We start from the raw sequence: 26,895 nt of genomic DNA on the forward strand, positions 1-26,895 counted from the left end.
ATTATTTAATATTAGTTTAGAAATGTAATAATCTTGGGAAGTGGTTTTCTTCTTCCTGGAAGGTCAGTGTGCCAATGTGTATTGGACTTTCCATCCATCCACTTTCCTTTTGTCCAGCCTTTCCTTATTTTATCCACCCATTATTACATTTCCCCTTCACCATTACAACAGGGATCCACGACTTAGCTACCCAGGCAATTCTTTCCTGAGGAAAAATAATAAAAACGCACTGCAGTTTGAGTCCTTACACACACACCGTTAGGAATCTGGAAAACATGTCATAGGTTCCACCATCACTTTAAGTGAGTATCTACAAATTTTGTTGTGCATCGTTTCTGGGAGTTTCTCCGGTTTCATCTCACCACTCTTTACATACTCAACCTTGCCAGCCACCAAGGTGCACGAAAATAAAGCTCTGTTGAAGAATGAGTTTTCCTTGAGCTTTTGGTTTCGGTTCCACTACAGAGGAGTCATAGGCACCCAGAGCATAAAGCAGTCTGAGTGGCACTGACCACTCCAAGACTGCCGCGGGCTGGGGCTCTGCAAAAGCTTCATGCCTTCTTCCCGGCCCCGCAGGACTTCAGCTCGAGCCCGACCCCACCCCCACCCGCCCCCACCCCCGCCTAATCAACCGCAAGACCCGAAGTCTTAGAGCGAGTCCAGTCCCGGCGAGTCTGGCTCAGGCTCTGGCGGCGCCGTGGAGGAGCTGGGAGGCGGCAGACTGGACACAGCCAAGGGGCTCGGGGCGCGCCCGCTGCGCTCTCGAAGTCCGGGTCTGGCGCACGGCGTGAGGCCGGCGCGCTCCCACGCTCCCAATACGCTTCGTTCCTCAGGTCGCTCTCGCCTCAGCTTCCGCAGAGAAACCAACAGCCGCTCTCCACCTCCGGCTCCGGGCACGCCGCTCCCGCAGTCCTCGTTTCCCTAATGCGGGCGGGCGGGCGCGCTCCCGCCGCCTCTCACATCCCAGCGGAGTTGGGCTGGGCCCTCCACGCCTCCTGGGCGAACCCCTCGGCGCGCCTGTGCGCCCCGCACTACTAGGTGACCCTCTTCGGCCACCCAGCAGCCGCAGCCGGGAAGTCTCTCCGCCCGCGTGAGAACCCCGAGACTGGAGCCGGGAGCGCCTCACTGTGCACAACTCCCACCCTCCGCTCCCTCCTCCTCTTGCTCTCTCTTCCTCTCCCTCCGCCCGCCCCCCGCCCCCCGCCCCGCGTGCCTGTGTGTGTTCGGCACAGGCGAGGGGACCCGGGGAACAGTTCGGGCTCGGCGCGCGGCGGAGCTGCGGCTGCTCCCGCTGCTGAGGGGAGCGGCGAGGTGGCCGCCCTGCGCCTTCCCGGACTTCCCAAGTGGGGGCAGAGCCGCCGCTCACGGAGCCGCCTGTTAGCAGGCACAGGGAAAGCGGGACCTCCAAACTCCTCCTCAGCGACTCCTCTCCACCCTCTTTTGGCCCCTGCCCTTGGAGAAGGTGGAGTGTGGCGCTCGGTCGTCGTTACTCCTTCAGACAGCTTCGCGGTGCACGGATTCCGCTGCTGCCCGGTGGGGCTCTCCGCTGTCGGCGCTCCTCCGTGTGTGCCTCCCCCCGGCGCACCTCTGTCGACGATGAGGAAAGGTCTGCGGGCGACAGCGGCCCGCTGCGGACTGGGGCTGGGATACGTGCTGCAGATGCTCGTGCTACCTGCCCTGGCCCTGCTCAGCGCCAGCGGCACCGGCTCGGCCGCTCAAGGTAAGGGGGTCCGCCGAGCTCCGCGCCACCTCCCTTCGCTTCTTCCTTCCCTCCTTCTTCCTTTCCTCCTCCCCACTTCCCCTGGCTTCCTTAACCCGCCTCGTCTCCCTCAACTGGAAACCACTTTAAATTCTACTTTCCCAACTAGTCAAGAAGCTTTGGTTAGGATGATTTTGAATCTGTCTTCCGAGATGGGCACGGATGGGCCCGGACGCGCGGGGTGTCGGACCCACGTCTGTCTCCGGGCATGTGTCTCTTGCACTTTCTGCTGCACGCTCACACGTTGTTGTACCTTGCGCACAGCGAGGTTTGGAGAGACTCTGGGCGCGGGTGGCTGCGTGGCCTGCAGTAGAGGCCCCGTGACGCGCAGAGGCTCCCCGCGCTGTGCCACGTCGGGGGTTGCCGGATCCTCGCTGAGTCTCTGAGCGCCACACGCCGAAGGGCGCTCCGCTACGGAAACGTGTCCGTGGCGGCCGAGGACCCGCTGGCGCCGGTGGCCCTCGGCTGCTGCTCGGGGCGCTGCGGAGACTCGCGGCGCCCCCGGACCCGCGCGCCGCAGCCCGCAGCAGGCCCCGGGGTGTGCGCGCCTCCTCCGCCCTCTTACCCTCTCCTCTCCGGCTCTCCCTCCCAGCTGGCGACGGAGAAACGTACCTCCCCTGCCGCCGCCTCCCCCCCCCCCCCCCCCCCCCCCGGCTCTAGAGGAAACGGACTGGTCGTTCAAACCAAAGCCGAAACTCCCCGGGTTAACCGGCCACTTTATAACTCTGACATTTTAATTTGATGCGTCTGAGCTTGAAAATAAGTGTCCGGGGCTCTGGGCAAAACCGGGATGGGGGAGAAGCTCGGCCAGGAGTTGCGGGTGGGTAAGGGAGAAGGGGAGGCCCGGGGGCTGGCTGCCTAGTTTCCTTCTCGCCCTCCGAGGGTGAGGTGATAGAGGCAAATCCCAGCCTTCCGAGCCCGGGAAGCTGAGTGGAAGGGAGACTGCGAGGAAGGAGCCCAGGCGCCCCTCTCCGGGGTCTCTCTCGGGTCGTCTGGGTCCCCAGTGCCCCCGCCACCTTCTGGACAAGCCGAGGGCCCACCTGGGTCTTAACCGCCCAGTTTTGTGGCGGTCGCTGGCACAGGGGAGGGAGCTCAGCTCTTCCTTGTGATGGGCGTGCGAGGGATGGAGGAGGCTTTTGCAGCGTTCGGAGGTAATCCAGGCATCCCATCCTCTCGGTTACACTCGCTCTAAAGTTGGAAAGCAGAGGAGGTGCGGCGATAGCCTCAACTCCCCGGAGATGCTCAGACACTCCGGAGGTTACCGACAGCATCCCCCTCAGATCTGCGGAGGCGCTGGGGACCAGGGCGTTGGAGGCGGAGGGGGGCGCTGAGCGTAGGCTAGTGTGTTCCGGGTCGGAGGTACGTGATCAGCGAGGCTCTGCGGATTAGCCACAGCTACTTCGGGAGTAAATTGTCCTGCTGCCTCGCCAAGTAGCCACGCTCATAAATCCTTCCTTCCCTTCTTGCCAAATGCCTCCCATCCCCGAGGTTTGGCCCTGGTTTTCTCAGTCATATGTCTAAAGCTCATCTGCCTGTCCATTTTACAAAGGAGTCTCCCCTGAGAATCATAAACTTATTGCAGGTTTCTTGAAATTGGGAGAAGTTCTCAGGACGGCTGCTGAGGGTGCTTAGAGGGGGTGTTTGGAAGTTGAAGGGAGCAACCTGATGAATTGTTGTGGAATCAACCGCGTGACTCCCTGTGGAACTCGCCTGCTGTTATTGGTCGCACAAAGGACTAAGCTATAGGGTGCGAGTGGGAGGGGGACCAGGCGGTGAGAGAACTGTTTGGGAAAAGGACAAGTTAAAGTCCCCAAAGATGCCAAGTAGGAGACATAGGATCCCTGCCGAGAGCTTCCTACAGCCAAATTAAAAAGACTGGGTAGGAAAAAGGATCAATAAAGATCATTAGACAGGAGATTGTGAGTGGATTAATATTGAAAGAAGAAGGGAGAAGAGCTGAAAAGAAAAGACAGTCAGGACAGACTGAGCGTTTGCCACTTACACTTTTTTCATCTTATAGACCAGGCAAGCCAGAGATTGAGGATTGAACCTACTCTTCTGATCTTAAGTGGAATAATTAAATGTATTCTTTTGGGTGTGTGCATTTCACTGCTGTTCTTCTCCGTTTAGTATAGTTTTTTTCTTTCAGTTCCTGGTGAGCAAACTATTTATGTTTGAATCTGTGGTCTTTGAGAGACACTATTCCGCCACTTTAATCTTTGTTTTCCTCCATGTTGCAGGATACCAGCTATTCCTGTGTTGTGTGTTAGGTATCAAAAATGTAGAAAGCACCAAACCCTACTTTCAGCTTCTATCACTATCACTCTATTCCATTCCCCTAGCCTGTTTACTATTGAACTACTAATACATACACTTTCTTCTCAGAGTCACACTCCTATAATTCTCTGATAGTCAGACCTTCCTTTCCTTCTAATGTCTTCTCCTTTCTCCTCTCTCTTCGGACTAGATCACTAGGTAAATCAAAGATGCTGTTGCTTCCTCAAGGTATGATTTCCTTGTGCTGAGGACTTAAAGATGGGAATAAACTATTTTTTATGGATGGAAGTATGTATGCAGTTAAGATGAGAAAGTTAATTTAAGCACTTTACACAGTGGAAAAGGTTTTTATTCTGTTGTTGGAAAGATACTAGAAAATTGGAAGTTTTAGGAAATATGTGTCTCTTCAGAGAGAGCCAAGAAAATAACAGGTGTTTAAGATAAAAAAGCAGAATGGGTGTTATTTGTGAGTGTACTTCATTTTGTAAGTGTGATTTGAAGAAAGACATCAGTCATTTTAAACAGGTCCTTGGGAGGTTCTCTAGACTTTAGGCAACAGCTTTCTCCTATCTGGCTATGTTCTAATTGTTTCATTCAGGACTGCTGGGAATTCCTAGCTCCAGGGAATTTGTGGTGTTTCTGACTTTCAAGAATGAAAGATTTTACCAGGAAAAGGCGCGCGCGCGCGTGTGTGTGTGTGTGTGTGTGCACGCGTGTGCACTTGATCAGTTTGCTTCAGAATTAGTGCCCTCCTGTTTTATAAATGCATTTTATTTCTGGATTTACACAGCATTGATATTCCGCTTATCTAGCACCAACTAGTGTTATGAGTGTTAACACCACCAAACTCAGAACAGGAAATTACTGAAGATTCTAATTATATTGGGATAATTCTCTATTATTGTAAGATAATTTGTAATGTTTTTAAAATAATATACTTCTTCTGAGAAAAGAGTAAAAATTACTTTCGTGCATTTATGCATATTGGTGTGGTACAAATAGACAATTGGCATGAAAGATTGAATTTCATGACAAGTATACCATATATTTTTCTATTTTAGGAGCAGAGTAAATTCATAAATTCGCGTTTGGAATTTGCAGTAAGGAAAAGTAGGCTAGTTTACCTTTGTTTAGAACAATAATTTCATGTATTCTAGCTTAGGGAATACTTAAAAGACTTCAGAGAGCAAACTTTTCAAGTACTTGCAGAGAATGAGGAACCACAAAATTGTTAACATTTATTGACTTCCTGGCCTTCTGTGTTCTGGATACTGGGGATTCCAAATTCAACAAGACAGGGTCCTAGAGCATCTCCCATTGTAGTCTGGTTGTCCTGATCAGAATACATACTGATCCTTTTTTGAGCAACCCCCCTGAGGACCTGAAGGAGGCACCGAGCTGTCCTAAATAAACTTTCTTAGCTTTCTTAGAATTATTGTTGAGACTTAAAAATAACTGTTCTCTAATGTATGCTGGGTTCTCCAATTAGTGCAAATAGCCAGAGTGCCTTAACTGCGTTTAGCACTTTTCTGATTTAGGTCATGGCTTTGCTGGAGCAGCAGAGGGAGTCACTCTGAGAAGAAACATTAAAATTACAGGCTGCAACCACTTCATGGAGATAATGGGGACGCTTGTGGGGTGGGGATTGAGGCAGTGCTCTTCCCTTGCTCTTTTAGCCTATATCTTTTTTAGTTTGACTTTGGTGTTTGTGGCAGTTAAAAACAAACCTGTTCGCATCCCCACGAATTAGAAACCCATTAGCTCATTTGGATAGTGTATGCTATTTAGAAGTAAAGTTCTGAACAATTATTGTGCATTTATTATGTCCCACACTGTATGCTATTTGTTAGGGACACAGAGTTGAGGAGACAGTTTCACCCTTCGAGGAAGACTGACTTACAAGCATAGAATTATAATTTACTTTCTGAAATATAACAGTGGGAATAGGTATAGTATCTTCTGGATTTAAGCATCCAATGTTAGTAAACATAGGACTAGCTAGGGTTGTAGTGTGAGTGGTAGCAGGACTTCCATGATTTCTGTGCAGAGAAACTTAAGGGTGGCAGTTTGGTTGGAAGTGGGTTGTTCTTAAAGCTGAGTTTGCATTGTAACTGTCTTATTAAATCTTACTTAGATTTAATATATAATCGGTCTGGCTTTGGGGAGCCACATGCTAGAGACTGTTAGTGGTGTGTGACCATCCTCCCTGGTAGTTTAGTGGTTACCACTGCCTCATAATGCTGCCTCCACCACCTCCTAGCTGTGTGGCCATTGGTTAGTTACTTAGCATCTCCGTGCCTCAGTTTCCTCGGATATAAAATGAGGATAAGATATACTGTAAGTCATATTAGGGTTGAATGAATTAATACATCTAAAGTATGTAGAGCAGAATTCTTTGGCTTCCAACTCTGTAAACCATGGGCAAAGAAATCTAGAAGTTAAAGAAATTAAAGGTCAATAATTTTGAACTCAGAGTAGAGGGATTGCTGCAGACACTGCTTCCCCCAAAGCAACAAATGGAGCTGTCTGAGGAGATGCTCCAAAGTACTGCAAACTCCTGGACATGGTGTGGTTCTTTGAACGGCCTGTGGGAAGCTCTCTCTTTTCATTGCCGCATTTCTTCCTTTCTGCACTATCTGGGAAAATTAACCTAATACCAGTTCTAAAAATGCCATTTTAAGTCAGAGCCTGTTAAGCCCTGGCTACAACCTCCACTCTTGACTTTCTATCTTTACAATGAATGTTGAAAGATAACTGCATAAATCCATAAACACTTTTATGAAAAAAAAATGCAAGTTCCATGTTTTCAGATAATGGTTCTGAGAAAACCAGCCCTTTATGCAAATGTGGATTGTTTTTCTTAAAAAAAAAAAGACACAAGTGTGTCTAACGAGCATAATTCAATACATGATAAAACAACACAAAAAAATAGAGTAAGTCTCATATATACTGAGTTCTGTTCCAAGAGTGCAGTCATTAAGTCCAACAAAGTTAGCCAAGGTACCCAACTAACATAATAGGCTATATAGTACTGTAGTGTAATAGGTTTATAATACTTTTCACACAAATAGTACATTAAAAAAATGAACAAACACAAAAAATAAAGAAAACATTTTTACTTTTACAGTATGGTACCTTGTAAAGTACAGTAGTACCAGCTACATCACCGCTGCTTTTACGCTTGCTTCTGGACATCCTGGGCTTGAAATAAGGATATTGTACTACTGTACTCTATACAGTACTGTACAGTAAAGTACACAAAAGCACAACCACTTGTAGAGGATGCATGCACGTGACAGTGTACACCAGGCACGTGAATAACTTACGCGATTGGACATGCGAATGCACGTTCGCATCTTTGAAAAGTTCTCAGCTTGAAGGTTCATATGTGGGGGACTTACTGTATAGAAAAATAGGTTGACTTGAAGGCAAAGCAAATTCACCAGGACTTTCATATATTCAAATTATATTTGCAATAGAAAGTTTCAGCATCATAATTTAGAACAACATGAATAATCTAGGTAATATATATTTTGAAAGTGTCACATGTAATTACTTCCATTTGTTTAATGGTTATTCGTATTTTTTTCATGTTTGGTGTATTTTTTTTTTTTTTTTTTTTTTTTGGTCGAGCTACGCAGCTTTCAGGATCTTAGTTTCCCGACCGGGGATGTAACTCGGGGCCCTGGCAGTGAGAGCACTGGGCCCTAACCACTGGATAGTGAGGGAATTCCCTTATGCTTGGTATAAATGTTGTTTTCTAGCAGAATTTAAGATAAAACTAGACATTTGTGGGAGTTTTATGTTATTTAGAGTTAAGACACATCTTTCTCTTACAGTATTTTCATTCTGCTTTTATTTTTGGATTGCCTGGTCTGCAGTTACAAAGCCCCACATTTCTCATTCTTTTTCTTTCTTAACCTAGCTCCTTAAAGCAATGTATAGGCGCTTCTTTGATTTCAGATTGTATTTGGTTTTGTTACTGCTTATATATTTGTGGAAGAGAGCTCCATGAATCTGAGACCTTGGATATTGTTCCAGTATCATTCACTTAGTTCAAGGATGTTTAAACTAGAACAGAAACTCACAGAAACTCAGTGCTGTGTTTTATGTGACTTTTTTGAAGTACCGTAAGTTTGCCTTGAGCAATATTAATAGATCTACTGTCTCCTTTTTTCTAGTTTTTAAGAAGAAATCCAATAATTTAAAAATTTATAGTTTCTCTTATTTTAAATATTATAATCTCTAAATTTGTGGAGATTTTAATTTTAAAAACTTTATAGTAATAATTTTATGAGCTAACAAGATCAAAAATAGTATCTTTTTTTTTCCTCTTCTCTACCTGATTAGAACTCTCAGAAGAATTTCTGCCTTTTCATGATAACCCAAAACATATTGGGCTGGCCACAAAGTTCCTTTGGGTTTTCCGTAACATCTTACAGAAAAACCTGAAGGAACTTTTTGGCCAACCCAATATATTCTGTTGCAAATATTTGGATGATTTATAAACAAAATGTTAGAAAATATTGTTATACTTTTATAATTAAAAACGAGTTTTGAGTTGAAGTTTTAATGTGGTTTCTCACTTTGAGTATTCCTGCCTCCAAAAAAGTTGCTCCCTTAGGTTTATATAATGAGGTTTTGAAAGACACAGAAGAGTATCTCCAGGTACTTAAAACATATCTAGCCTTCTACACATAGTGTTAAAGTTACTGTGACATTAAATTGAAGTTAATTTGGAAAGTGAGCTGTAGCTTTGAAAATGCCAAATATGCAGATATTTGTCCTTATGTCAGTATACATTTTATGAGCAGTGAGCAGTGATTCAAAAGTGCTTTGCGTGGCAAAAGTATAAGTCTAACATCTGAAAACTCCAATGTTTGGGGACTGCCCTCTTCTAATTAAATAACTAACCATGTCTCATTGCCAGTGTGGGAGTGGAATGAGAGAGAGAGAGAGAGAGGAGACAGGTGAGACTTCATTTCATTGATGTGCCTGTTACAGTTCTTACTTAAAATGTGAGGGCACCAGATAATCATGTTAACAGGTGATACTGATAAATCAAATTTAACTCCAGAGTTTCCAGTCTTATTTATTTTAAAATGTTGTGAGGATAAGGGTTTTATCTTCATTAATCATTGTCATTTGGGTCCTGTGGCTAGATTCATTTCTCAGCAATTATGAGAGCCATAAAAACGCCTCATGTAGATGAACGTGTATTATCTCTTCTTCTAACTGAGGATGTTAAACAACAGAAACTCCCTCAGCACATTAAACAAGTTTATTGATGAATGCTAACATTTCTCAGTTTTAGTCAATGTCTTAATTGATTATTTAATCATGGACTGACTGAACTCAAATGTAATTTATTGTCTTCTCTTTTTTTCTCTGTTCAGAATAAAACCCTTTTGTATGAACATTCATTTCCAGTAAAAACACATTAGTGCTTGCACATTAAAATGCATCTGTAGCCCAGTTATAAGGGTAAATATATCTATGAATAGAAATGGATTCAAAATTCAAGAAAATTAGTTTGCCTAATATAAAATATGAAAGAGCAGTAAAGAAGTAAATTATACCATTTGTACAGAAAAGTAATTATTTTAAAATAGTGCATAATATATATTCTCTTAGACAATAAAAGTTTAGTGCAATATGATAGGGCATGTGGTGTAATAATATCCTCTTATAAAGTACAGGCATAGTGAAATATGTTCATGTATCAGATAAAAGTAAAGGGGAACAGTTTGGGACTATTCTAGTCTCTATGAATTTGCAAGTTCATTTTTTGTATTCAAATTGAATATTTTAGATGATTCTAATATCTTTCTGGAATTTCAAGAACCTAAAAACATTATTTCAAGATCTAGATCAAAGACTACACTTTAACAAATGGTATTCTCTAACTTTTACAGGAACAAAAAGTGACAGTCAGTGAAAAAAGCACTGTTGCTGTTTTATTATATGTGATTGTCAAAGACCTGTGTTATCCCTGATCCAAACCAAACAAATAACCAGATTACTACCACAACAAAAACTTTATGATTGGAAAGACATAGTAAATAATGGTAATTTCACTTTAAGCATTATGTCTGTGTGAAATATGTTGACATTTGAATTTAGCTTTTGCTAAGGGAAAATGATATATTTTATCTTCCGTTGAATAAAGAGGTTGCCAAGTATCCACATTGTAGCCACCCAGTGGAAAGAGGCAAGTTTGGCAAGCAGCAATCTTGGAGTCATTCTAAATAAAACAGTAATTACGTTACCTGTCCTTTTCTTTAGCAACTTTCCTTCTTCCTTCTGTATCTCCATAAGGTGATGAGACGGTATAAGCTTTAAAAATGTGTTAAGGATCAAATTCAAGGATTGAAAGAGCCTAAGACATTTTCCTCCCAACCTACTACAGCCATCACCCACAGAGCATGCAACTTGGTGGAAAACAGAAGCCCATTTCAGAAACTGCTCTCAGAACCTGAGGAAAAACAGGCATGTTCAAATGATTTATTGCTTGTGCTATCGGAATAGAGACCTAAGATCAGTATTTCATCATAATATTATTCAACGGGCACTCTGACTTGAACCTTTATGTAAATAGAGTCTTGATACACACCTACTTCAATTAACAGAGCAAACGAGTTTCTAAAGTATTTAAAAGATGTATTTTTGAAAGAAGTTACGTTTGGAGTTTACTTGAACCTGTTTGAGTAGGATGTACTTGTTTGAGAAATCTACACTTAAATCAGTGGTATACTGATACACAGCGTCCTTCAAAGGTCTTTATAAAATGCATTGATATTTCCTCACCTACTCTTAAACAGTGTCATTAATACTGTCAGCGTTGTAAGTTAAATCTCACCTGTACATCAGAAATTGAAAAGCATTCTTAGGATTATATGGGAGTTATTAGGGACAGTTGTCCCAGAAAAGAATTTGCTTAAATGGAGTTTTATCTTTAATATAATTACATTTTTAGGAAATGTTGCCAATATCTTTCTCTTATATATTGATCAAAATATGTTTATTTTTGTTATACACACACACACACCCCCCCCCCACAGTGAAGAAAGTTAGAGCTTACTTACTATAACCTGATGAAAAAATAGAGAAGAAAGATGGCTAGAAAATATTTTAACAATAGATATGTTTTCCCAATAGGGATGGGGGTAATCAGTTTATTGGATTTATTAGAAATGATGATCACATGAAAGATCTACATATTTTTTAATCAAATTAAATAACTATGGAATTATTTCCTAGCAGGGTATTTCCAAGCAGAAATGGAGTAAAGAGTTATAAGAAGTAGACATATATAGTTCAGTAATTCTCTGTGAGCATATATATATATGTGTGTATATATATATACACACACACACACACACACATATGCTTGCACAAATTGTGTGTGTGTGTAACTTTTTGTTTTAGGAGAGTTTATTTTCAAACAGCCTTGGCAATATCCTTAAAAAACAGCAAAACCTATCAAAGAAATGAAAACAAACTTTTAATAAAAAAAATTCATAAGTAGTCATTGAATACGGAATCAGGTTTCATCACTGGTTTCTCACTGCAAAATTATATTCTTTTCTGGAAAAAGTGCCTTGTTGTCGACCAGTAGCTAAGTTGTTTACAATAGCATACAGTAGAGATACCTCTGCCTCATTCATGTGGTGGCTTATCTGATAGAAACAATTTCTTCCTGTCCTCCAGATGACAGAGATTGGGGGATCTCCACGTTCACTGGCTTATTTCAAACACGTGGAGAAGAACTTCTGTATTTTCCTACACAGTAGACTATAATTTTTTGACCAAAGGAGGTCAGCTATCCTGTGTGCATGAGTAAAGTCCTTCATTTACATGTGGGAACCCCCTCTTCAGGAGAGACAAAGTTTACCCTAGTAAGCACCCTGCCTGAGGTGACCTCTTAGGATCGGGCTGATTGAAGGCAAAGTCAGTTGTGTTGTTTTTCCCTGAATTCGGTGATGATTTGAATAATTTTTTTTTATAAAAAATAAAATGGAGTTAATAAAATGGAGTTATGTTTCCAGGCTGCAGAATGTTTAATTTTCTTGGAGTCCCTCAGGTGCCATACAGGTGGCTTGATTTCCAGATGTCTCCATTACATCCATTGATACCTTGATTTAAATGAATAAAGATAAAGTTAGTTGAGGGGGGAAGAGAAAGGTTGTTACTAATGAAAGAATATAAAAAATTTAATTACACGTAGAGGGATAATGTACTTTCTTGCTTATTTTTAATATTATATTAAATGCAGATTAATATATATTTACATGACACATCAGTATGTAAATGTTAATTATTGCCATATGTTTCCACATCACTTGGCATTTATGAGCTAGGATTTTAAAAGATGCAATAAATTCTAGTGTGCAGGGAATTGTTTCCTGTGTTCTCTGTCTTACATATCATATGTTCATGGATGATATGGGGTTTTCATAAGAAAATATGTAATACTCTGTTAAGAAGAGCAAGGTAATAATAATGTTCCACAAAGTTTTCTGACTGCAAGTCTAAATGCTCATGAGAGAGGTTTCCTGTTGAATGCTGAATGGCAAGGTTAAAAAGAGGGTCTTAAAGATAAGAGTGGATTCCACAGTCCTTGAGTTTGTTTTGCATTCAGTGACAGTCACTAAATTAGGGAAAGGAATGTTCAAACAACACACTTGAGGAAAAGTGATTTTTATAGAAAGGAGCCATTTCTGCTAATAGCCAGTAACTGCACGTAACCCTGCTGACATTAAAAGTCCATTAGCTAAGCCCAGTTTAAATAGCAGCTGATGCAGTGTCAGCTAAATGTACCTTGGAATTTTTTCATATAATGCAGTAATAGCAGTTCCATAATTTTTTTCTAAAACTACATGCATTAAGTAAAACAAATGTCATCTGATAGTAGTGGCAGGGCTGCTAATAAGCAGGCAGAGATTTGTGATGAAACAAAAGTAACAGTCTATATAACAAGAAGATAATAAATGGTAGTGATGGTTTTAAAAGGGAGCCTTTGAGAAAAATCATATGGAGAAGCTTAAGCTGAAATCCAGAAAGAGTTGTTTCCATAGAAGCGCATATTAATGTGCACTACTTAGAGATGCTCATTTGAAGTGAAGTGACTTTTTACTGTCAGCCTCAGAGTTTAGTATCGCAGTGTATTTTGAAACAACAGGGAGCCCTCTCCTTAGACCGTGATATGTGTGTAAATGGCAGGGAAGTGGGGAGAGGCGGTAAAAGGGGATTGAGAAAGGAAAACGAGTGAAAAGGTGAAAACAGAGATATAACTTCATGTGTGTTAATACCTTTAAGGTGATTACTGTGGTACTATTTTTAAGCAATATGATTTATTAATGCTGCCTACAATGAAATTAGAGGTTGAACTGTTGATATTCTTCCCCCATCCTGTTTTTCCATCCTTTGAATATTTCCCAATCTCCATTTGAATACTCTGAAACACAGGAAGTTTTACTGCAAATTTATAGTAGAATCCAAGAATTTTGAATAACTCCTCTTAAAGAATTCTCTAAGACAGTGTTCTGTAACTATGAGACCATTGTGAAGACAGTGAGGGTTGCTCAGTAATCTAGTGTGTGAGCTGACAAGAGGGCAGTAATTAATGAGTGACTGTTGTACTCACACCACTATAAAGTACTACGAGAACCTCCATGCTGACCACCCCTCCCCATTATCAGACCATTAGTAAAACCCTGTATAGGCAACAGTGGGGAGCTCTGCTTAAGCTTATGACCCTAATCACTTGGGTATAAGCTTCGTGCATATTTTCAGAATGGTCACTCGAATTCTCATCACACTTTGTAGTACTCAGAATTATTTATCATTCTAACCTGAGAATTTATTTATAAGTCTAACCTGAGATATCACATTTTTTGTTTATTTTTGTTTTAAAGTTAACTCAGTTTTCTTTACATGATTAAAAAAATACCTCACATAACCCTGCGTTGCTTGAAAAGGGGGGAAAAAGAAAAAGAAAGGAAAAGGAAAAAAGAAGAAAAGGACTACTGTTTAATCACAATGGGGTGGCAGAGATCTCCCTTTTATGTTCACAGATTTTCATACAAGCATTTCATAATAAAATCAAGAAGTTCTCTTTGGTGTTGGTAACTGTTTTAATTCAGTTCAGGCCACTGTAAAGGCTTATTTTGAATGAATTGGAAGCTTCTAGAGACAGACTTTATGCAATTAAATTCCTAACCAAAATCCCATTTACTAACATATTGCATGAGGGACTGATGAATAATCTTGTCTTTAGTATGTAACTCAAACATTAATAACAGATGCAAATATGCCTCAGTTCAACCAGTGGGCTTTGATTTTTAATTCTAAACTGACTTAAGTTTTTTCAAACTAAGACATCTGTTAAAAGTGACTATTTCCCGTATGTTTTTCCTTTTCTGTTGCATAAATCTATTGCGGGAAGAAAAGAGAATGCCATAATATTTGGCCGCACAGTAAATTTGTACGCATCTATGAACGAGTGTTGTGAAATTGAATTATGTTGAAAATTACAAGATGATGCTAGACTGATTGAAATAAGACAATTATTACATTAGAGTTTGGAACAGTTTTTAGAAAAACATTACCCTGCAATGTTAATATACTGTTACTTTCTTGCAAGTTTTACAGTGTATCTTTTTTTGGGTAAAGAATTACATTTTTAAAAATTTTGAGTGAACACAATATATAGTTTGGTTTGGTGCTAAATTCATTCATTTATGCTTGGAAAACTTTTCTTAAAATAATCTTTAATAATGTCTATTTTTTACTGTGATTTTATGGCTGTGTTTAGAATAGTGAATGGTTTAGATCACTTCTTTTTTCTTTTTTTCTGTTTAACATTTCTTTGACTGTTAGGGAATTAAAACGTATTAGATACATGCACGTATGTGTGGGTCTGATAATTTCCTGGTATAGGAAATTAATCAAAATGCATTGAAAAAAATGAATCAATCAAATCAGTTGTTTATAATCAAGAGTATTCTTGAACTATGCTAGGGAAATACTAATGCAACCTTTATATAAATAAGTCTTTTGGTAAAAGTGAATAAACTGTGCTAAACTCTAAGCTTGAAAATTGCGTACAAGTTTAAAATCTCTTAGCATCACTCCACATTTGTAAGTAGAATGTCAGAATCATAATACTATTAACATCACAGAATTGTGGGGATTAACAGGGTTATCAAAAGTGAAGAATTGAGAGCAGTGCCTGGCACCAGATAAGCGCTTAATGCCATTAGCGACTGTCATTGCTGTTGCTGTTGTATTTTCATTATGTAAGTCTATACACCATACAACAACTTTCACTTGGCACCATTATGAAAATAATTGAATCTATCACAAGAATGAGAGGATTGCACTCAATTGGGGGTACCATCAGGTGGAAGAACATCACGTGAACCAACAAAAGCATGTTGCCAAAGGTGAAATACTTAAAAAGGAATTGGTAGATTTAAAAATCACATTTAAAAATACCCTGTTAAATTATCAGATTTTAGTTGTGCATTAAAACTATGTGGAAACTCAACACAGGTGTGTTTGGTTTTATGGACAAGTTTTAGATGATTTTTTTTCCTATGCTAGATTCTGAAGGTAGAATATATTCCATTAAAACTGGTATCTAATAAATGTTAAGGAAATAATCAGTTTATATTTTTCTCTACTATACATTGGCTATACTTATAAAGACAAATATAAGTACAAAGACTGGAAAAAACAATTGGCAAATTCTTTTTTTTTTGAATTTAATTTAATTAAAAATTTTTTTATACAGCAGGTTCTTATTAGTTATCTATTTTATACACATCAGTGTATACATGTCAATCCCAATCTCCCAATTCATCCCACCCCCCCCACCCCCCCACCCCCACCGCTTTCTGCCCTTGGTTTCCATATGTTTGTTCTCTACATCTGTGTCTCTGTTTCTGCCCTGCAAACCGGTTCATCTGCACATTTTTCTAGGTTCCACACATATGTGTTAATATACGATATTTGTTTTTCTCTTTCTGACTTACTTCACTCTGTATGACAGTCTCTAGATCCGTCCACGTCTCTACAAATGACCCAATTTCGTTCCTTTTTATGGCTGAGTAATATTCCATTGTATATATGTACCACATCTTCTTTATCCATTTGCCTGTTGATGGGCATTTAGGTTGCTTCCATGAGCTGGCTATTGTAAATAGTGCTGCAGTGAACACTGGGGTGCATGTGTCTTTTTGAATTATGGTTTTCTCTGGGTATATGCCCAGTAGTGGGATTGCTGGGTCTAATTCTATTTTTAGTTTATTAAGGAACCTCTACACTGTTCTCCATAGTGGCTGCACCAGTTTACATTCCTACCAACAGTGCAAGAGGGTTCCGTTTCCTCACACCCTCTCCAGTATTTGCTGTTTGTAGATTTCTGATGATGCCCATTCTAACTGGTGTGAGGCGATACCTCATTGTAGTTTTGATTTGCATTTCTCTAATAATTAGTGATGTTGAGCAGCTTTTCATGTGCTTCTTGGCCATCTGTATGTCTTCTATGGAGAAATGTCTATTTAGGTCTTCTGCCCATTTTTGGACTGGGTTTTTTGTTTTTTTAATATTGAGCTGCATAAGCTGTTTATATATTTTGGAGATTAACCCTTTGTCCATTGATCCATTTGCAAATATTTTCTCCCATTCTGAGGGCTGTCTTTTCATCTTGTTTGTAGTTTCCTTTGCTTTGCAAAAACTTTTAAGTTTCATTAGGTCCCATTTGTTTATTTTTGTTTTTATTTCCATTACTCTAGGAGGTGGATCAAAAAAATCTTGCTGTGATTTATGTCAAAGAGTGTTCTTCCTATGTTTTCCTCTAGGAGTTTTATAGCATCTGGTCTTACACTTAGGTCTCTAATCCATTTTGAGTTTATTTTTGTGTATGGGGCAAATTCTTTACTTTTTGCTAATTTAAACTTTTCCTAGAGGAATGGAAACAACCTTCATTTATCTTAGAAATTTTAATATAGCAAAGCATTTACTGATCCTAAGGTGGAAGCAAGATTTATTAAATTAAACTGAAATTTCCAAGCAAAGTTAAAGTTCTTATATGTGCAAGAGACATGTTATAATATAGGCAAAAAGAGAAATTAGATACCAGACTGTTAAATGTATATGTTGTGATTGACACTTTCATTTAATAAGGTATTATTCTAATGGATTAGTTCATGAACAAACTGTAGCTGAACTCATAGTTTCTCATAGGTATACACATGTTAATTATGAAGTATATGAAGGGAAAGGGGAAAAAAGTGCAGATCATAGTTTTGCTTGAAAAAAGTTTTCTAGTGTGCATTTATAAAATGAAAGTGTACTGTTGCTTAAGTAACAACTATTTTGAAAACAGTGGGCATAGAAAATGCTTTCAGCTATAAACAATTTTCAGTACTATATTTTTTAGTTTACTGTGTCATTAAATAATCTTGTTTGTTCTTCTTTATAATACTCTTTAAAATGCTTCATTTTAAAATTAAAATAAGACAAAACATAGAGAACTTTTTCCTCAAAATGTGTCAACTTGATAGGAAGAGTATAACCCAAAATATTTATAACGGAAAATAATGCAATTGTGGACCCTTAGCAAACAGAATGTAATAGATGCATTAACTAACTAAATAAACAAGGATGACTCCTTCACCGCACTAAAATGATACCCACACAGGAAGCACTTTAAAAAGCCCACTGAACACTGATCCCGTTACCTTTTTCTTTGTCCAAAAGTCAGAGTTTATACCTTTTTCTTTGTCCAAAAGGCAGAGTTTATACCTTTTTCTTTGTCCAAAAGGCAGAGTTTATACCTTTTTCTTTGTCCAAAAGGCAGAGTTTAACACTCTTAGTTTTTAACTTCAGCCCTCCCCCCCACATCCCCCTCACTTGCCCAAGTCCAGCACTGTAGGAAACATCCCACTTATAAAAGATAAAATTAATAAGAACTCTGGAATCAACAGCGTGGTTTAGTTCCTACGTAACTATGAATACTTCTTATCTTTATAGAATCTTAGTCCATTTAAAAAACCCAACAGAAGCAACCTATAATGTTTTAATGATTGATTAAACTGCTTATTTTGGGTTTTCTGCTGTATATAGCATTGGTTTGTAGTAGTTTTCTTTGAAGATTTCCAGGGGAAATCAACCATTAAAAAGATGAGACTGTATTTATAACCCCTTCTTCTAGGCTATACCTGTTTTTTTGTTTATTTGCTTTTTTTAAAATAAAGACAAACTTCTCAAAACTTTAATTTTCTGAACATTAAACAGTCTTAGGAAGTTCTGTCATGTGATTACTGAGGTTTTGGAGTTTTAAAAGAATTGATACAACAGTATTTATTTTGTGCCAGAATGTATTTTTATTTGTTATTATTATATTGAGGGAGGAGAGGAGCAATTTAGAAAGCCAAGTTGTTAAAACAAACAAAATTATTTCAGTCTCATATATTTAGAGATTTGCATTTAAACATATTCAACCCTTTAATGATGTTATATTAGCAAAGATGATATACATTACGTAAACATGTTTCGAATATGTCCATTTCTCCCAACTGGATCACTAAGGAAGGTTCTTCCTGCTTCCTGTCCTGCCCCACTCTCCTCTATCCTCCCCACACAGAACTGAGGCAAATCCTAGCAAACATCATCAGTAAAGCTCTTTTCCTGAAAACCCTTTGATGCCTTTCCATTGCCTCTAGAATCAGATCTAAACTTCTTAACATAGCTGATGGAGATATTTATTCTTATACGCCTAATTCCATTCCTGGAACTCCTCTGTGGTTATAGTCTCCTCTGACCATGCACCTTTCCCAAACCTGGCACAGGTTGTTCTAGTGCGGCTCTAGAAGGGGACATCCTTCAGGTATTTTTAACAAGCTGGCAGTGAGTGAGTATGTGGCTTACACTCATTCCTTTGCTGTGAACAAGTGTTCAATCCTCATATTCTATCACTTTCTGCTGGCTGACTTTTGTTCCATCTTGATGTTTAGTTTAGATCTTTATTTCTTCATAAAGCTACCTTTCACACCCAACGGCAACACTCTTTCCTTTTCCCTGTGTCCCCAGCTAGCATGTCAGCATGGGGAGGGCAGGAACCATTTCATTGTGCTATCTCTAGCACGTAAACTCGTGGTTCACACGAACAGTTGACATGCAGTATAGATCTTTTGAATGATGTTGGATGAATGCATATTGGTTCATGCATAAATAACACGTCGTAGAAGGGCTTTTGGTGACTACTTATTGTGGTGGAGTTAGCAGGGACTTTCCAGGTTCCCTCCATCACCCACTTGGAGAGCTAGTGGACAGAGTAAGCTGATTATGAAGTTGTAGGTGGAAAGGACAGTCTCAGGAGTGAAAGTTCACCATCTCTTAGGTGCCTAAAAGACCAGTCTCCTTACCCTGCTTTCAGAAATCCATTCTGATCCATTCAGAAATCCATCCAGATCATCTACCCTATAATTTGGGGCTGTTAAGTAATGAAGAACTTGGATTCTCATATAGTTGAAGGAAATAAACCTGAGACAATTGATGGGTAAGCAGTGTGAGCACAACTAGACTGTTAACCGCTTTGGTCAAGTTGCCTAAACATAGAATGGGGAGTTAAAGAGGTCTACAAGTCAAAACAGCACCCTAGCACACCCCAGAGAACATTTCTGATTATTTAGTTGTAGAATTCTATCGTATGGAATACGGTTAAAATAGACTTTCTACTGGGTGATGAAATTGTTTTATATTAGGATTATTGTTGTGTCAAAAATTGCCCTATTGAGTATTTCTTCTTCTTTCTCTTCACTACAAAGTAAATCAGTCTCTTGCAGGGTATGTGTCTTAGTCTGTTCAGGCTGCTATAACAAAATAACGCAGACTGGATGGTTTATAAACAGCAGAAATTTGTTTCTCACAGTTTTGGAGGCTGGGAGTCCAAGATCAAGACACCAGCATGGTCATGTGGGTAAGGATCCACTTTCTGGTTCACAGACAGCCATCTTCTCTCTGTGTCCTCACATGGCAGTAGGGCATAGGATCTCTGTGGGGTCTCTTTTGTAAGAACACTAATCCCATTCATGAAGGTTCCACCCTAACAACCTAAGTATCTCCCAAAGGCCTCACCTCCTAAAACCATCAATTTAGGGGATTAGGACTCAGCATATAAATTTGAGCTGTGGCATCTGAGCTGTGGCAGTATGATAGTATGAATATGAGGTGGGAGGGCCAGGGGGAGGGGGAAGAGTAGCCCAGAGTCAAGAAAAATCAATCTGTTTGGGAGTGCATATTAAACCAGTTGTCTTCCTGTAATTGACTATTGTTTGAAAGTTATTTTGCTAGGACCACAGTCTATTATATTGAGGCAGGGTATTTTGTTTCTTAGACTAGGAAATAGTACAGTGAAATATAACGTTATAAAGCATTATTGAATCAGATATTCTCATAGGCACTTTCTTTTTTTAATACATTTATTTATTTATTTTTGGCTGCGTTGGGTGTTTGTTGACACATGTGGGTTTTCTCTAGTTGAGGTGAGCGGGGGCTACTCTTCGTTGCGCTGTGAGGTTTTCTCATTGTGGTGGCTTCTCTTGTTGCGGAGCGCGGACTTTAGGCCCCATGGGCTTCAGTAGTTGCGGCCCATGGGCTTAGTTGCTCTGCGGCATGTGGGATCTTCCCAGACCAGGGCTCAAACCCGTGTCCCCTGCATTGGCAGGCGGATTCTTAACCACTGCACCACCAGGGAAGTCCTCATAGGCACTTTTAAGGTCACCAAGGTATGTTACGGATTATGCTACACTGCCAGCAAAGAGGAAATTATAACAAGTAACTACTTCTTTTTGTTAAGACTTCGGTAAACACAGGCCCAACTTGCCCTGAGTAATTACCACAGAGAGCTATGCAGTGGTGTTTAACTGGTAGTTGTATGTGATCAAGAAGCCTGAATCTTGCCTTGACATAAAGCAGAGGAAGTGGTTAGGAGACAGACCTGTAATTATCAGCAGCAGGTGCCCATAATGGAATGCCAGAGAGATGTTTAAAGAGGCAAATATTACTTTAGGAAAGCTTTCAAGACTGGCAACTTAGACCAAAAGACATCTAAATAAAAACTGGCTTGAGAGCAGTATTAAAAGAATGCTTCTTTGAAAACAAAAGAAAATGTAATAAATTCCTTTTATGCAGATTATCCCCTTCTTCCATATGCCGAAGTATTATCAAGATATGAAGTCTGAAACAGGACTGGACTCCATATTCAGAAAAGGGGTAATTTAACAACTTTAGACATTTTTTGTTTATTAAAAGGTTTATGGTGTAAACAAAAGCTTTGCTCTTTAAAGTATCACATGAATAAATTGAATGAAAAATTAGTTTTTCTAAAATGAATGTTCATGGCTTCAAAGAACACTGGATCATTGATTCCATAATCATATAAGACCAAAAGTTTTTACTTTAATTATATAAGTTAACAGTCTTCTCCATTGTAACTTTTAATTTGAAGAATAAAAACAAAAGAAACTCAGTATTAAATGGGAACCAAAACCTTAATATACATTTTACTAGTTTACTATATATTAATTTATTACACATTTGTCAATTGTTGTACAGAATTTCACCCTTCAGTGATAATGTTTTTCAATTTTCACCTTTTTCCAAAAGAAATAAAATATTATCATCCCTTCTGGGTGGTACTATGAAGGAATAAAGATCTATATGATAAACTATATTCAATAAAAACTTGTAATCAAGTTATAAAACATGTTAAATGTAGGTTTATAATGCCAATTCCCCTTTAAGAAATGCACTTAGCTAAGTTGTTTTGGTAGTGCACTATTATTTCAATATTTTACTTTCATCTTAAACTGTAGACCAAAGGCTGTGGTTTATATTAAAGGAAATTCTACTCTATGAGGCATAGACAGACTAAAGGAAACCAACAAAACGTAATTGCCTGGGTAGCTTTTTACGTTTTTAAACGGGGAGTTTTGCTTTTTCTTTCTTTTCCAAGTAAGCATACACTTTGGCTGTTTTTATGTTGTGGGAGTGAATGAACTGAATGGAACTGAACACCTTCTAATTGAGAGGAGTCATGATATCTCTGTAAGACCACGTTCATTCTCAGATGTGCTTAGTATGTATTTTGGGGAATATTTGTTTTCCTGCCTAATGCTAACCATATATTTACCACTATGAAAACATGTGGAGAAGTCAGTCATTCACTGCTCTTGCCAGAAATGCCTTCAGCTCCCACAGTACTTGTATGTCAAGATTTTGCCCTACTTAAAAGGAAGACATAAGGTTTATTCTGGAAATTTACCAGCACAGACCAGCCCTCAAAAATGTGAAGGAAAAGATCTCTGTAGCTAAATTAAAATAAACATAAGTCACACTTGATGCATTATGCTTAAGATAACTCCATCTAAAAATATATATGTAAGTTGTAGAGGGTATCAGTCCTTGTTCAAGGTGGACCCCAAATATGGAAGAGAGATTCAAGAATCACCTAAAAACAGATGGATAAAAACAAGGAAAATAATAGTTTTATGACTTGAAATTTATCTGCACGTTTTGACTTATCTGGAGTTCTTTTCCTTCAGATTGTGAAGTAAAATTAAACCAAGCTGGACATAGGGCTCATTTTATATAGGTGTAACAAAGCATCCAAGTACTTACCTGCATTCTCACTAACAAAATTTAAAATTTATGTAGAGGAGAAAGATGTGGTTAGAGCTGGTGGATGTGTAAGTTAGAATATGTTTCTAACTATTTTAACATGTAATATCCTCTCAAACCACAGTTCCATTTAACCTTTTTTTTTTTAATGGAGAAAAATTCCAGTACAGCTGAGATCAATTCAATTTAGGAAGTATGAATTGCTGTAACCTATAGAGATAAATGAGATAAAATAGAATAAGATGTGGTACCGGTTTTTAAGAAACTTAAAAATCTTGTTTGGAAGATGAATATTGCAGATAAAATATACAAAACTACAAGATGGCAAATAAAAATATTTTGAAAGAGATAAAAGGAGAGATAAATGTGATTTGGTGCTAGAACTTTCCGCTGGGATAAACTCTTAGCTAATTTTAAGAAAGGAATTAAAGCAACATACCCCGTTCCCTTTTATAAGTACCGCTGCCACTTAACTTAGAGGCCACTGGAAATGTTTTGTTGTAGCTGTGCAAGATTCTGTTCTCTCTTCACCTCTTCCCATTTTCTTCCCCTTTCAGTTTTGAGAGCAATTCTTCCCTCGGGCTTTCTCCTATTAACAGCACTTGTCTTTGCCTTGAAGTGAGGAGTTGCAGAGACCTGGTTTCTGATTTCTTGAGTAGCTCTTGCCTTTGCTCTCCCAGGGCTACATTACACTTCTTCAGTGCAAAGTGAGTCTCCAATCCAAATTTAGCTGTTTTATTACATACTCTGTAGCCAAGCTACTTTAGGCCAGACATTACCGCATCTCTCAGCAACAGAGTTTGAGTTTGTCAAGTTGCACAGGTTTGTTGTCTCCTTTTAAATACAGTTTTACATGTTTTAAAACTTGTTTGGCTTTTGAGTAATGGTCTCCTTGGTGCTCTGATGTTTATAAAATGATGTCAGTGCTTGAAGGTAGACGATTGCTAAGGCAGATATTTGCCCTTCTCTATAAAGGATATATGAAGGGGAGGAGGATCTTTTGCATGAATCTCCAGGGTGGGAAAATGGATAAAGTTAAGCGTATGTAACCTGAAGAACTACTTCAAAGTCAACTGTAGAGCCTTCTATACTTAACTAAAATTCTTCAGGTAAATTTAAATTGAAAGGGCCAGAGGGATCTATGTGAACAGTTCTGAAACTTTGATTTAAAATTTAAAACATAGGAATATCTTGCCAAACATCTTTCACAAATGTTTGAAAATATAGATAGATGGTTAGATAGATACATTGATAGATATTAATTTTAAATTAGGTAGTATAATAATTTTTAGAACTCTAATGTTCTTACTCCTTAGATCTCCCTTTACTAAAGGCTTTTTAACTTTTTCGCTTGCTTTTTGTCATTTGGAGAAACTAAGAGTATTGCTAGGGTAAACTATATGGGATGCCAATGAATATTTCTGAAGCTCTGGTATCTTCCAGTTTTAGAATTGTGAAAACGAAAATGTGGGAAGAATGTGGGAGATTATTGTAAAGTGATTTTTCAGTATAGTGTGACAGCCATGCATGTGGTAGGATCTTATTAAAAGTTTCTGAAATAACTGGATTAAAAAATACATATAAAGAAAGTTCATGTTTTAGATTAATAAGAAAACCACCTCATAGTCTTTCAGATGAAGCCTTCATAATTTTTAACAACTGCTGTTCTTCTCATCTGTCCCACTAATGAAAAACAGTCTGTGAAAATAGACAATTCAATTTTCCTAAATATATGAAAATAGCAGTCATTAGAGCAATTATGAATGCTTTACTGTGTTAAATGATATACATAAAAATATATATTGATATTGATAGCTCTATAGAATACCAACTTCAGGACTATGAAGAAAGATATGGAGGATAAGAGCTACTCCAGTATTTCAAAAATCCTAAGGTTGCACAGCTTGCCAAACAAGAACCTGGAGTTTTTCATTAATTTAACAGTATTGACTCAATTTGATAACACTGATCAGAAACCCTAATTTGTAGCATATCTTTGTGATTAAAAGTGAGTTAATCTATTATTTTTCAATAAATATAATTATTAAGTAGTTAGTATAAAACAATGTCAAAGGCATGGAAAAATATGAAGAGTCCTAAGTAGTGTAAAATATGCAAAATACAGATATATTTTGTTTATTAATGTGTGTGTTTTTATCATTTGTTGTTAAAATATTTGGAATCAAAATTGACCACATTACATTCAGTCAATTTTTGTCATTTGATTTTGTTTATTTGAATTTATTTGTAGAATTTTTTTATACTGAATTTTAAATATTGTCACTTGGCTCAAAATTTTATCCTAAAAAGCTGTGATACCATATCTGTATGAAAGATATGTTTTGGTTCCTATTATTGGTTTCTTCAGTGCTACATGTTCTTTTAAAAAAACTAAAATTGAACTCTCAGTTACTTTTATTCATGAGGGAATTAATGCAAGTAATTATTCTTCTGCGCCTTCATTGTTAGTCTAATGTTGGTAATATAACTATATGTTAGGATCATTTTCCAATCCATATGATTAGTTTCAGAGACCCCAACACAGAACAAAATTGACTTATTGTGAGAATATCATTTCAACTTTGGAAAATGAGAGGCCCATTTAGGGCACATATTCAACTTCTTTAAAAACTTGACTTAATTATACAGTTTTTGGAATATAGTTCTTTTGTGGAGATTACTTAAATAGTTTGGGCTTTAATTTTGACTTTAAGATACAAATTTAAAACTTCATAGATATTGCAAGTAATGCATTTGTTCTTATATTACATACTAGTTTAGTTATTTTGAACTATTTCTGACCATTCTTCATTAAAAACTTTTATTTTCATTATCGAACTAACCTAAATTTAAGTATATCTTAACTAAAATTTGTATAGGAGTATATTTATTTATATTTTATATCATAACCTCTTTTATTGAGCATTTTCTTTTATTAGGTGCAATTTTATCACTGAACCTACATGTCTGTCTGTCTGCAGCATGTTGAATGGAAGACTAAATTCATTACAATGATCCGGAGGTAGGGAGACCACATAATTACTGACTAGGTCATTTCTGTGAATGAATGGGAAAGCTATTAAGTATTATTTCTGGAAACAAGCATAAACTGGGATTGTCCTGGGTTAACAGGATGAATAATCACCCTACCAGGACACTGCAGGGTCCTGTAGTACCTTCTAAATCACTAGGTTAAAAAGTTAGTTTATATTCATAGTGGTTTTATAATTAAATATACTTTATTCCCTGTTTTTGAAGTGATTTCCCTTTCTTGATGTTGAAGAAAATAATAGATAACCAGAATAGCTACTTTCTTGCCTGTGTCAAATAATAGAGTGTGCTTTACATGTGCACCTTCACTCTTTCATAAAACCTATTTGAATGTTTTATTAAATGTATTGTAGGACGTAAAACAGATTGCTTCCAGTAACAGATTATTTTTCAAAAAGTATTAGAAATCAAGATTTGTTTTAAAACACCTAGTAGATTCTTTGCCAGGGTTGGTCTTGCCCCCTTTTCTCCCATTTTTGTTAGTTGTCATTCTGCTGCTTGGAATTGTCACCAAATGGCCATATGATTTGAGAGGCTCTGTCAACACGTTCATTTTGGGCAGCTCCATAGATACTCAACAACAGAACACAAAGCAGAGAAAACCTTGACAGTAACCTTCTCTAAGTTGGTTTATTTGTCTTTGTTGATTTTTACTTCAGAGCATATTGAAACTCAACTGAAAGGAACAAAATGCATTTTTGAACTGAAAAGAAGTAATATTTGCAAGCAAGTATGGACAAAGGCAAGATATATTTGCCATATACTGTATTATGTCTTCCAGTCTTAGCTCACTGATATGAGAATTGCATAAGGTTGTTTTTTTAAACAGTACTTACCTTGGATGAAAATTTTGGTGAAACATATTTGAGCTACATGTGTTTCACATCTTTTTATCTTGTGGAATTTACAAAAGTCATTTTATTAAAATTTTCTAGAATGAAAAACACACACAAATAAACACACACAATCATCAAGTTTCAAAAGGTTGTTCTGCAAAGTTATAGGAGGATAAGGTTGGAATTTCCCCCAAGAAGAATTATAAAACTGATCTAATTACTTTAGTACTTGAGCATTCATTAGTATTTTAGGAAGAAGAGTAAATGTGGGGAAACAATTAG

General features: G+C 38.3%; 1 protein-coding gene across 2 annotated transcripts in view; it reads left to right on the top strand.

The window, feature by feature from the left end:
* Positions 1-628: 628 nt before the first annotated feature.
* The window catches only part of UNC5C (unc-5 netrin receptor C), a 396,852-nt gene continuing 370,585 nt past the window's right edge, over positions 629-26,895 (top strand). Inside the window, exon 1 of one of the 2 annotated variants that reach the window (XM_067736918.1) lies at positions 629-1,720. In XM_067736918.1, the coding sequence (XP_067593019.1) occupies positions 1,597-1,720 (124 nt within the window). In that variant the 5' untranslated portion in view covers positions 629-1,596. The remainder of the gene's footprint in view (positions 1,721-26,895) is intronic. The other variant, XM_067736920.1, reaches the window with a different exon arrangement.

This window comes from Pseudorca crassidens, chromosome 4 (genome assembly GCF_039906515.1).
Source record: "Pseudorca crassidens isolate mPseCra1 chromosome 4, mPseCra1.hap1, whole genome shotgun sequence".
NCBI classification, from domain to species: Eukaryota; Metazoa; Chordata; class Mammalia; order Artiodactyla; family Delphinidae; genus Pseudorca; species Pseudorca crassidens.